Source organism: Phaseolus vulgaris, chromosome 6 (assembly GCF_051622355.1).
Source record: "Phaseolus vulgaris cultivar YP4 chromosome 6, ASM5162235v1, whole genome shotgun sequence".
Classification (NCBI taxonomy): Eukaryota; Viridiplantae; Streptophyta; class Magnoliopsida; order Fabales; family Fabaceae; genus Phaseolus; species Phaseolus vulgaris.
The window spans coordinates 25141671-25154919 of NC_143503.1; the positions used below are offsets into that span (position 1 = coordinate 25141671).

Sequence of the window (13249 nt, forward strand, 5' to 3'; positions counted from 1 at the left end):
TTGTTATGTACAAAATAAATTTTAAAAAGTGAGGAAATTTAAATATATGAACCATTAAAAAGTGACATATTTATAAGAACCATTAAAAAGATAAGCAATCATCTTCGTCGTCAATTTTAAAATAACTATATTTAATATATATCTTAAAAAATCGATACTTATATTTAAGTACATATATTTAAAAAGTATTAGAATAATATAATTTAAAAAAAATTGAGTTGTACAAGTTTAAAATCTAATATAATTTATAATTAGTGCAATTTATAGTGATGTAATTAATGTATGAATATGAATGTGAAATTTTGCACGTGCAATGTTTGCCTCACAAAATGAAGAATAAGAAGGAAGAGTTTTGCAATAGAATGAAAAGGAAACACTAGATCTCCTACTTTAATGTATATCCACTATCGTTTGAGGGATCCTTCTTTAAACTGTTTCTCTTCAGTTTTCCATCTTGATTTTTCATGGTTTTCACAGAAAGGTTCAGGCATGACAAGGCTATACCCATCACACAGTTTGGTACAAGCATCGAATGGATGGCATCAACACTTCAATCATTCTAGGATCATGCAAGAACAATTTATTAATGTTACCACAAAGGGAAACTCCACAATTTCTTTCCCCATTGTCTGTCATAACTTAAATTCTCAGTCTTCGGGCATCTTTTATGGTGACAATCCTTTATCTCACTCCTTCTCAGTCGTAATTTTCAATCTCGCATTCATCAACCTCATCACTCATTTTATCGGAGTTCTTCTTAAGCCCCTTAGACAACCTTTTATCATATCTCAAATGCTAGTAAGCTTCCTTTTGTTACATTTATCAGATTCTTATCATTCTATAAACAACATCTCCAACCTACTCAAAATATAAGTGATTATTAATATTATATATCAGGTTGTATTGTATGTGGCATTGTGATGATTATCTAATCGAAAGTTGTTAATTTTTTCATGTATATTTGTAAGGGTGGTATCATTCTTGGACCTTCCTTTCTGGGGCACAGTATATGGTACCAACGTCACATGACAACCGACACAGCCCAATTCATAATGAACAATCTTGGTATGATGGGATTCATGTTCTTTATATTCATATATGGTGTGAAGGCAGATCTAGATATTCTGAAAAGAATAGGGAAATTGCACATATCTGCTGCAGTGGTTGGCCTTATAATTCCCGCAGGGGTAGTGTTTGCTGTGGCACTAAGGATGAGAAAGAACATGGACGAAGATTTGGCAAAGGTAAGTTCACTTGCAGCAGTAGCGGGGTACTTTGGGTTCTCAACATTCCCTGTTCTCTACCACATCCTCCAAGAGTTTAACCTTCTAAATACACAAGTGGGGCGAATATCATTGTCCATAGCAATGATTGGTGACATGATTGGTTGTGTTTTTATCTTATTGTTTGAGGCAGCATCTCAAGAAGTAAAGATAATAAAAAGCGTTTGGTATTTTACTTCTCTTGTGCTGATCATAGCGTTCCTTTCACTTTGTGTTAGACCTGCTATGATATGGATCAACAAGAATACTCCTGAAGGGCAGCTACAAGAATCCATTATAGTTGCCATTCTTCTAGGGACTTATGTTATGGGATTCTTAACTGACTTCTTTGGCATAGCCATTGTTAATGGAACATTGTTTTTAGGCTTGGCAATTCCAGATGGGCCTCAGGTGGGAGCAGCACTTGAAAAGAAGACCGCAACAATTATCTCTGATATTCTTCTACCATTCTCATTCATTTTGGTGGGATCAAATACTGATATTTATGCCATGACTGCTTCTGGTTGGTCCACTTTTTCACCATTGTTTATAATGATTATTATTGGATACTTCCTTAAATTCTTCACCACATGGGTTACTTTACATCTCTTCCGAGTGCCATTCAGGGATGGACTAATCCTTAGCCTCATTCTGAGCTTAAGAGGCCAGGTTGAACTTATATTGTTTGTGCATTGGACACACAAAAGTGTAAGCTCAACCTTTAATATTCACATTTTCTTATTTAAGTCTAATTTAGAATTTCGTTCAGGATACCATCAACACATTTCTTGTAACTTAATATGTTTAAAATTAGAAAATTTAAGTGAAAGTTTCTTATATATAAGAAATAAGATTTATAAGGAATAAGTTTGGTTTATAATAAATTTCAAAAGAGAATATATAGTATGTTTAAAAACATGTAGAGAAATATTAATAAGACACTCATTATAACATAAAATATTCGTTGGTAATGATTATTGACAGATTTATTATGTCTGTTGCCTTATACTTATTGACGGATTCTACTATTTATAGATAAGAGAACTAAGCTTTTGTATTGGTTCGAATTCCAGCAAATTATTAGCATATGCTTCTATTTTACTAACAAAATATTGGTGTCTACTCCTCTAGTTTACCGACAGGATTTTCCGACAAACTTATAACTGATGAATAAGTTTTGGGTTTTCCTTATCTGTCGATAATTTCTGTTGATAATGTCTGCTTATCGATGAATAAATTTCCATAAAAAATATCTGTGTGTAATTATGATATTTGTTCTATTAAGTTTTATTTTTAATACATTCTATATATATTGAAATTTACTGAAAATTAGAAATTTTAATAGTATTAATTCTTCATTAGTGATTTTTTTTTCTTATTTTATAGTTTAAAAGAATCTTTAACCAATAGTAAAATGTGTGCTTAGATAATGTGTTGGCAGGTGGAATGTTTTGTTTTTATTTGAATGACATAAATACACATCCAGTGTAAATAATTGATGCAATTGTTGTGGTTACAGATCATAAAGGTGCCAAGCTTCTCAATTTTGGTTCTTATGACATTATTATTGACATCAGCTTTCTGTCCTTTGATCTCTATATTATATGATCCAACAAAGCCATACATGGTGAACCAAAGGAGGAACATTCAAAACCACCCTCCAGACACAGAGCTTAGAATAATGTTATGCATTTTTGATACTGACGTCATACATGGTCTCATACATCTACTTGATATCTCCAATCCAACACAAGACTTCCCATTTTCAGTGTCAGTTCATAAACTCACTGAGCTTCTAGGTCGAGCCAACCCTATTTTCATAGACCATAAAAAGCAAAAAGTGCCTCCCAGTTATCAATGGGATAACACCATACACGTGCTTGAACGTCATCAAGAACTTAAAGGAGCCTTCATGAAGCTTCATTTCTTCACAACTGTGACCCCAAAGAACGCGATGTTCGGAGATATATGCGAGCTTGCCATAGAACAAGAAGCTTCTTTAATCATCTTACCTTTCAACCTTGATGTCGTCCATAACCATGCAGTTAAAACAGTGAATTCACAATTGTTGAAGAATTCACCTTGCTCAGTTGCAATTTTCGTTGACAAGGGTTTTCTTAACACCCACAACACCCTAGGAAGTTTTCGTCAAACTAAACATCGATTTGCCGTATTTTTCCTAGGGGGTGGAGATTCCAGAGAGGCTCTTGTTTATGCAGATAGGATGCTTGCTCACCATGAGGTGTCTCTCACTGTTATAAGGTTTCTCTCTCACAACTTTATAGGGTACAATGAAAGCGAGAAGAAGCTGGATGATGGAATTGTGACCTGGTTCTGGGTTAAGAATGAGATTAATCAGAGAATGGTGTATCGAGAAGTGATGGTTAAAAATGGAGAAGAAACAATCGGAGCAATTCAAGCTATGAATGATGGTGCTTTTGATCTTTTCATAGTGGGAAGGAAACAAGGGATAAACCCTATTCTTCTCACTGGATTATCAGAATGGACTGAAAGTGAAGAGTTGGGACTCATAGGAGACTATGTTTCATCCCCAGATTTTTTTGGCTCAGCTTCTGTTTTAGTTGTTCAACAACAAATCTTAAGAGGCTAAAATTAGGATTCACCACTAATAGATAGTCAAATTAATCAAATTATGCGTGAATAGCATTTAGATGAAGACAAAATCCTAGTTTTCTTTAGAAAAAAGAAGAAGATAATTTTTTATTTTTTTTTATCGGCAAAGAAGATGATAATAATGTAGCAAGTTTTGTATAGCTAACTTTCCATCTCTTGCTTCATCATCATATCACACAGGTAAGTAAAAAAACTCATTCTTTTTATCTAGTTAGGGGTTAATGTTTTCTCTCTTCGATTTCACATTCAAAATTGAAAAAACACTTAAACATAGAAGGGAAATTACTAGAATGTCAAACTGGGTCAGATTAGTTGGAGCTGCTAATCAGTCTGAGACTCATTTAATAAGGTGACTTAATATTTTCATAAGGAAAAAAACCCCTTTCATATCATAATTTTATTAGTCAAACCATCATTATAGTGAAAGTGTAAAATGCTCGAAACCAGGAAAATTAAAACGTAATCCCTAGACTTAATGTAACTTTAGTCCTCGAACATAATTTAATATGATTTCTTAAGACGATTTTTTTAAATTGTTGTGAAGGGATTAATACTTTTAAGGAATATTACCAAAACGTCATATACTTTTTGGGATAATGATATTTATATCTTGACGGTCAAAATAATTTCAGTAAAGAAGCAAATTCACTCTTTCTCGATCGTCACACCGTGTCAAACTTAATTAATTAGCATCACTCAAATTCAAAACAATCTTATCAGCAAAATAAACGTTTAGTGACGTATTCAATATCTCACTAATTTCAACATTTACTCGTGAAATGTTTATCTTCTACTTATTGAATTAATCGAATTAACTATAAGGACTCCAATTTAAGAAGATAACCGAATTCTCTTCGAAAACAATTCTTTTGACAAAACCTAAATTTTAAAAAGACCAACAATAAAACATAATCTGTTACATAGAATTTAGAATTTAAGAACGAAACTTTATTAATAGAAATCTCTAAATTCATTACGAAATCACAGGGGAATTAACCACAAGGAGTACATAAGCAAAACGAAAGGATTACAATGAAAAGAATAAAAAAAAACCTTGACGCTTTATTTTCGAACGCTGTCAAGCTCTAACACTTCATTATTTCTCCATCTTTTTAGGTTTTTCTGCTTCAAAGATCTTGAGAATATATTTTGGTTCACATTAGATTTTGTTTGTTTTTAAGAAGATTTGCTTCCAATTTTGTTTATGAGATAATTGTAGAATTTATTATCTTATTCTTATTACATAGTATAGTGCTTCTAGAAGCAAAAACTGTATTATGTTGACTAATGAATATATTATGATCAAATTTCACATTGTATTGACCATTTTTTCTATGCTTTTATAGTGATCAAATCACATTGTCATTTGAAAAATCTAGGAATAATTTGAATCACAACTTCAGGAAGAAACAACTCATTCAATTTAATGATGTCCAATTCAGATTATTCAACTCACATAGTCTGTTGAGATCCACCAATGACTATAATGGTTAATAGATAACGAGAACTTTCACACCAATTTTAATTTTGATGAAGTCAGTTTGTGTAAGATTAATCAAATGATACATGAGTGAAATTAAGAATTTTACCCATATATAATGAAATAAAAGTAAAACAAGCAATATCTAATTACAAATAACATATACTACTTTCTCATATGTGTATCTCAAAAGAAATATCCCTCTTCATAGGGATTTAATATATACATCAAAAGTTTTAACAACAAAACTGTTGAAGATGGTTGCTGCCCCTTTCAAGACATATGTTTGATGAAGACTTTTATGTACAATTTATGTATATTTCCTTTTGCTTTAAGAATGTCTTAGGTAGAGTTTAGAGGTTGTTTAAGAGTAGGCTTTTTGCTGAGTAACTCACCTCCTAACCACTAACCATGTGATAAGAGCAAGCACAAATTTCTTAAACTGTTTTTCACATGTTTTACAAAAAAACACGTTTACTGCATAAAAATAAATCTGTTCTTTTCTAAATAAACAAATTCTTTTTTTAAACTGATACCTTGGCTAAGTCTTGTGAAAATTAGATTTTGTGCATCAAGCATTTTGACTAAGTCTTCTACCTTTCAAAACGACTGTGTTTTAAATAGTTAATCTTTTTCTGTTTTCGTTTTGAAAAATAAATCTGTTCATCTGTAAATGAATAGATTCTTTTTGACTCTGGTGCCATGTCTAGCTTAAACGGTTTTCAGTTTTGTCCCTGCACCAGAATGACTGACTAAGTCTCCTCACATAACAAATTCTCTAACTGCTTTTTGAAAATAAATCTGTTCATTTTATTTTCAATATGTTCATTTTATAGCAGCTTTAACTATTTTTCAAAAATATGTTATAAGTTGGTTTTCTATAAAATGAAAACTTGTTTATGAGTTTAAACATCGATCATACAATTGTGAAAACAAGTTTTGCATCAGAGAATTGAGGATTTACAAAGAATTAACATCTGTTCTTAAAATATTTCAAAAATCACAAAGTGCTTGTTCTTGTTTGGTTCCAAAAGCTTGGTGAGAGGTGCTGCTACTGTTCTAGCAATCTGTTCTACTGGTTTAAGGCAGATTTCTGCATCCTCAATCAGGTGTAGTCGTTTCACATTTCTTTTCTTGTAAAAGTTTGGTTGTACACTCTTCTTGATAGGGTTTCTTGAAGTGTGTGTGTGCTGAAATAGGGTTTTTTCAGCAAGTGTACCTAAGTTCTTGTAGGGTTCAAGAACAGTGAGATTTGTGTTTGTTTGAATTGTGATTTAGTGAATTTCACCTTGGTTTAGGTGAAGACTGGATGTAGCTTAGTTGAGTGAACCAGTATAATTGCCTTGTGTTCATTCTCCCTTAATCTCTACACTTAAATTTCTGCATAACTGTTAAACTATCAAAAAATAAATTTGTTCAATCAATAATAAATCTGTTCTTTCTGGGCTCGGTTCATACTGTTCTTAATTTCTGGAAAACTGTTTGATTTTAAGAAGAACATAAATAACCGGTTAAAAAGCCACTGAAACAGATTGATTGTGATAGGTTACTCAAGTAACTGTCAAGCTATCAATTGAATCTTAATCACTTGCTTAAAATTGAAGCTTGTTGTTCTGTGATTTACTGTTTTTCTTCCTAATATCAGTGTGTATCTGGAAAATCAATATGCATAATCTTGTGATTAACTTGGCCGTATAAACGTTTTTCAAACACAAACAGTGCCAAAATAAATCTGTTCAATTTCAAATAAATCGATTTATTTTCTGTACTCTGTGAAAAATACTGGTTCTGCGAGAAACTTTTAAAAGATCAATTCACCCCCTCTTGAACTTTGACACTATTAAACCCAATAAAAACAAAGCATTCAAATAAAACTATCTCATTCTCCAGCTGCTCACTAAGGAGCTCCTCATTCTCCAGCTGCTCACTAAGGAGCTCTATTACCTGCAATCTCATATGCTCCCGTGTAAAACACGATCATCACAGATAAAGAAACAAACACAAACAAATAATAGGGTAAGCTATCTATATAAAAAGTTTTGATATAATTTAAATTTCAAATTAATAAGCATAATTCATCAATTCTCATATGATTTCTCAAAGTGTCTATTACATTCATAAAATTCATCTTTCAAATGTCAAACTTTTACTGACTCACAACACATAGACACTTAACTCTACTTCCGGAAGACTCGTGTATTGAAATTAGCATCCAGAGACCTGCACCTGTCATACTACTGTTGTGAAACCCACACAGCCATGCACATAATTATCTCAATATCTCGTCATCTCATCATCTTCATATGACAGGGTAAATCCATTTGATATGCTCTGATCAGTTCTTTCAAACCTCAGACTCAGCCAAATGGACCTCCTTCGACTCTCACCAACTGAATAACTTCATCTATGTGATTCCATTATATCAGTAGAGTCAGGATCGTCTCATTCACAGGACACTCACAAATCAATACACCCTAATAACAATCTCAACATGATATTTCCTTTCCTGAAAATACTACATCTTGATCACACTTTAACCTCATTACATACATCATTTAACATATCAATGCACCACTCAATCACTTCATATTTAAACTTTCTAAACAATCCAAATATATCTCAAACTTTACTTAAACACATAATTATTTCCAAATATATGCTCTTTAAATCAATCATCATCTGAAATCACACAACCACTTCTCATCAAACATCTCACTTAAGTAATTCAACAAAATATTCAAAAAGAACAGTTCAACTCATTTATATTATCATTCAAACACATTCAATTCTCAATCACAAACACTTTCAACAAATTATTCACCTTAAAATCAATATAAAAGATTCAAAATCTCATCAAACATCTCACTTAAGTAATTCAACAAAATATTCAAAAAGAACAGTTCAACTCATTTATATTATCATTCAAACACATTCAATTCTCAATCACAAACACTTTCAACAAATTATTCACCTTAAAATCAATATAAAAGATTCAAAATCAACCATTCCAGTCAATATTTACTTTACTCTTTAAAAGAGACAATCCTGCAAGCAAAAACAATTGGAATTGGTGACCACGTCACCTCCACATCCAGAATCTTCTAACCTAGGGTTTTATTGGAAATAATAAGACTAGCTTCCCTTACCTGAACTTTAGTTGATGCTCACTAAGAGCTCCAGACACAGAGCTTAGAATAATGTTATGCATTTTTGATACTGACGTCATACATGGTCTCATACATCTACTTGATATCTCCAATCCAACACAAGACTTCCCATTTTCAGTGTCAGTTCATAAACTCACTGAGCTTCTAGGTCGAGCCAACCCTATTTTCATAGACCATAAAAAGCAAAAAGTGCCTCCCAGTTATCAATGGGATAACACCATACACGTGCTTGAACGTCATCAAGAACTTAAAGGAGCCTTCATGAAGCTTCATTTCTTCACAACTGTGACCCCAAAGAACGCGATGTTCGGAGATATATGCGAGCTTGCCATAGAACAAGAAGCTTCTTTAATCATCTTACCTTTCAACCTTGATGTCGTCCATAACCATGCAGTTAAAACAGTGAATTCACTAGTGTTGAGGAATTCACCTTGCTCAGTTGCAATTTTCGTTGACAGGGGTTTTCTTAACATCAACACCACCATAGGAAGTTTTCCTCAAACTAAACATCGATTTGCCGTATTTTTTCTAGGGGGTGGAGATTCCAGAGAGGCTCTTGTTTATGCAGATAGGATGCTTGCTCACCATGAGGTGTCTCTCACTGTTATAAGGTTTCTCTCTCACAACTTTATAGGGTACAATGAAATCGAGAAGAAGCTTGATGATGGAATTGTGACCTGGTTCTGGGTTAAGAATGAGATTAATCAGAGAATGGTGTATAGAGAAGTGATGGTAAAAAATGGAGAAGAAACAATCGCAGCAATTCAAGCTATGAATGATGGTGCTTTTGATCTTTTGATAGTGGGAAGGAAACAAGGGATAAACCCTATTCTTCTCACTGGATTATCAGAATGGACTGAAAGTGAAGAGTTGGGACTCATAGGAGATTATGTTTCATCTGCAGATTTTTTTGGCTCAGCTTCTGTTTTAGTTATTCAACAACAAATCTTAAGAGGCTAAAATTAGGATTCACCACTAATAGATAGTCAAATTAACCAAATTATGTGTGAATATCAAGAAGGAATAGCATTTAGATGAAGACAAAATCCTAGTTTTCTTTAGAAAAAAAGAAGAAGAAGATAATAATGTAGCAGGTTTTGTAGAGCTAACTTTCCATCTCTTACTTCATTATCATATCACATAGGTAAGTAAAAAAACTCATTCTTTTTATCTAGTTATGGGTTAATGTTCTCTCTCTCCGATTTCATATTCAAAATTGAAAAAACACTTAAACATAGAAGGGAAATTACTAGAATGTCAAACTGGGTCAGATTAGTTGGAGCTGCTAATCAGTCTTAGACTAATTTAGTAAGGTAACTTAATATTTTCATAACGAAAAAAACCCCTTTCATATCATAATTTTATTAGGGAAAACATTAAAGTGTAAAATGCTCGAAACGAGGAAGATTAAATCACTGCACCAAAAAAAACAAAATTAATAGTGATGCTAGTGCCTTTATTATTAAAAAAATAATTAAATAAAACGTGAGTTATATAAACATAAACTATAAAAATTGCGTGGATCAAATTTTCACAACTGAAACTATAAATAATAAATAATAATAAAAATTTAAAATTTTGTAGTTTAAGCTCACACAAACATAATATATATATATATATATTTAAATTAAATTTAAATATGTAATAAAATTATGAAGGTTAAATTCATGTTTGTTTAAAAATTGTGTGGCTAATCCGTTGACTAAGCCCACACTTCTTTGAATAAACAATATAAAATATAATTTTGTGTGGCCAACATGTAGGTTAAGTCCACGTTTGCTTAAAAATTATGTGGCCAATATGTAGGCTAAACTCATGCATCTTTAAATAAACAATATAAAATATAATTTTGTGTGAAGAACATGTAGGATAGGCCTAAGCAAAAAACACACCACTTGTGTCCCATGCACCCGCCACTATTTTTATGTCGAGCGTATTAACTTACAAATTTTAATGATAACTACACTTTTGCATCCATTTATTATAGCTAGCGTCCCTTTTTGACCCATCCTAATAAGCATGTTTTTCGTAGTGAAACGTAAGTCCCTATACTTAATGTAACTTTAGTCCTTCAAATTTAATATGATTTCTTAACACTTTGATTTCTTAATTTTGAGTTTGTTGTGAAGGGATTAATACTTTCAAGGACTATTACCAAAACGTCATATACCTTTTGGGATAATGATATTTATAGCTTAACAATCAAATTAAAATAATTTTAGTGAAAACTGTCTAAAATAGTATTAGACCATCTAACACCAAAAGATATGATAATATAGATTGTGTTAAGACAATCTCAAGTTTATAAAACATTAAAAGAAGCAAATTGACTCTTAATATTTTCATTCTTTCAATCCTCACATGGTGTTAAACTTAATTAATTAGCATCCCTCAAATTCGAAACAATCTTATCAGCAAAATAAACATTTGATGACGTATTCAGTATCTCACTACTCGCACAATGCCACTCCTGCTTCGTAGCGAACAGCTTAGGGTTTCTGTTGGCACAAGGTTTCGGCTTCGACTTAGAGTCTTCGTTCGTGATGGCACAAGGTTCACTCACTCAATGCCAGCTCAATGACGACCACTCAATGCCAACTCAATAACAAGGTAAGTTCGTGACGAAGCTAAATCTTAATTATCACAATTTAAAAACTTAATTATCACAATTTAAAAACTTAATTAATCACAATTTAAAAACTTAATTATCACAATTTAAAAACTTAATTAATCACAATTTAATCATCACAATTTAAAAACTTAATTATCATAATTTAAAAACTAAGCCTATATGTTATTTAATCACTTTAAAAATGTTATCTAAAATATTAGTTAAACACCACATTTTAAAAAATGTTGCCTAAAATAGTATTTAACATGTCTACAATTTTAAAAGCATTCTTTGAAGTACTCACAATCTGGTCCACATTTTATAAAATGTTGCTTAAAATAAATAGGCAACACTTTTTCTAAATACTTTGAGATAAAGGTAAATAAATCTTACTAAGTGGGCAACAATAAAAAAGTGTTGCTTATACTCACTTTAGGCAACACTTTTCTACCCGTTGATATGTCAGCGTTGCCTAAAGTAAAAAATGGTGTAGTGTCGTAAAATGTTTATATTCTACTTCTTGAATTAATCGAATTAACTAAAAACTCCAATTAAAGAAAATAACTGAATTCTCTTAAAAGAACAATTCTTATGCAAAACCCAAATTTAAAAAAGACCAACAATAAAACATAATCTGTTACATAGAGACAATGCGTAATGATATTTGGGTTCACCCCGGGCGTATCAGTAATTATCCAAGCAAATAAGTCAGCTTTATCAATCAAAGTTTGACTTACCAAAATGTTGTCGTCCAATTTCAAACACGTTCTAATATGCATCTTATGTTCATCATCTCGAAGGGGTACGGGACAAAGATCTTTGTCGAGCACCATGCGGGCTTCATCAAGGCGAGGGCTTCATCAAGGCTTATAAGAGGTATTTATGTTAACCAATAAATACCTGATTTTTATAGTTTTACTGAGACACCCTTCTTCTCTGAACGTAGTGTATAGGTCAATGAAACCTCTCTCGTATCTACTCTTTCTCCCGAGAATCCAACAACTTATTCATCATAAGGTTGAATTTCTGTTTTTGGAATTCTCATTTTCCTGAAGGTCTTCCAATAAAGTATGTTCATCGAGTTGCCCTCGTCCACTAGAACCTTAGTAATTGCAAATTTATCTATTTCCATGGTAATCACCATGTGATCGTCTTGTGCTAAATCTATTACAGTGAAGTCGTTGTCGATAAAAGTGATTGGGGGCAATTTCGGTCAGTTTCGGGTGGAGGTGGAATGGGCTGATTGGATAGCCCGAAGATGCTTCTTTGTAGCTGAGCTAGAACATCCCCCTCCCGCAAAATCTTCAACTATTGTATTGACTTTTCGTCTGGAAATGCCGAATGATATCGACTTGATTATAGTATTGATAACCTCTTAGACCTTACGTTTGATCCGATTATTCCTCTCAAAACTTTCACTTCATGGCCGAGTCCTTCTTACTGGGCTTTCGCTTCGTCTCTATCTCATTGAACACTGGTTGTTATCACGTCGACGTGAATCCCCTCGTCCTGGTCGATCGTAGTGTTCTCTCTGTCCTCTAGGTGGGTATCGATCCCTTTGTGGAGATTGGTATGAGCTAGTGTCAGTCTTGATGAACTTATAGAAGTGACCAACTTGAATAAGTTCTTTAATTTTGTCTTTCAATGATTGACAGTCTTCGGTCGTGTGACCATAATTGCGATGATATTGGCAGTGTTTAGATGTATCTGCGTTCCTTAGAGTTTGTGATTGCTTCAAGGTCGGGATTAACCCGGCTTGCAATACCTCGTCCAAAAACTCTTCCCTTCGGGATAGTTAGCGGTGTGTAACTAAAAAATCGGGGACCCCGATTTTCTCTGAAACGGTCAGACCGACCTAACACAAGTCAATTGCCCTTGTCTTTTTCTTTTTCTTTTCCCTTATCGGTATTTTCATATTGACGACTCCTATGATAGTCAATGTGTTCTTCTATCTACATAAACTTGGTTGCACAGTTTCTTAATTCATCCATGTTTTTAGACAGTCTCTTGATTAAGCTTTCAGTGAATCAGTCCAGTCGGATTGTCGAGACAAGATGATGCATGGCTATCTCTGGCATCAAATTTATGATACCCA

At 32.8% G+C, this 13249-nt stretch overlaps 2 protein-coding genes across 2 annotated transcripts; both read left to right on the forward strand.

Annotated features, from left to right (window-relative positions):
* The first annotated feature begins 411 nt into the window (after window positions 1-411).
* On the forward strand, window positions 412-3939 carry LOC137833490 (cation/H(+) antiporter 24). Its single transcript, XM_068641836.2, has 3 exons — window positions 412-798; window positions 969-1970; window positions 2782-3939. The coding sequence occupies exons 1-3, from the start codon at window positions 490-492 to the stop codon at window positions 3871-3873; spliced, it is 2403 nt and encodes an 800-aa protein (XP_068497937.2). The 5' UTR covers window positions 412-489; the 3' UTR covers window positions 3874-3939.
* Window positions 3940-8573: 4634 nt separating this feature from the next.
* On the forward strand, window positions 8574-9503 carry LOC150027314 (cation/H(+) antiporter 24-like). Its single transcript, XM_090303927.1, has one exon. It carries the CDS (start codon window positions 8574-8576, stop codon window positions 9501-9503), a length of 930 nt encoding a protein of 309 aa, XP_090160053.1.
* The last annotated feature ends 3746 nt before the right edge of the window (window positions 9504-13249 follow it).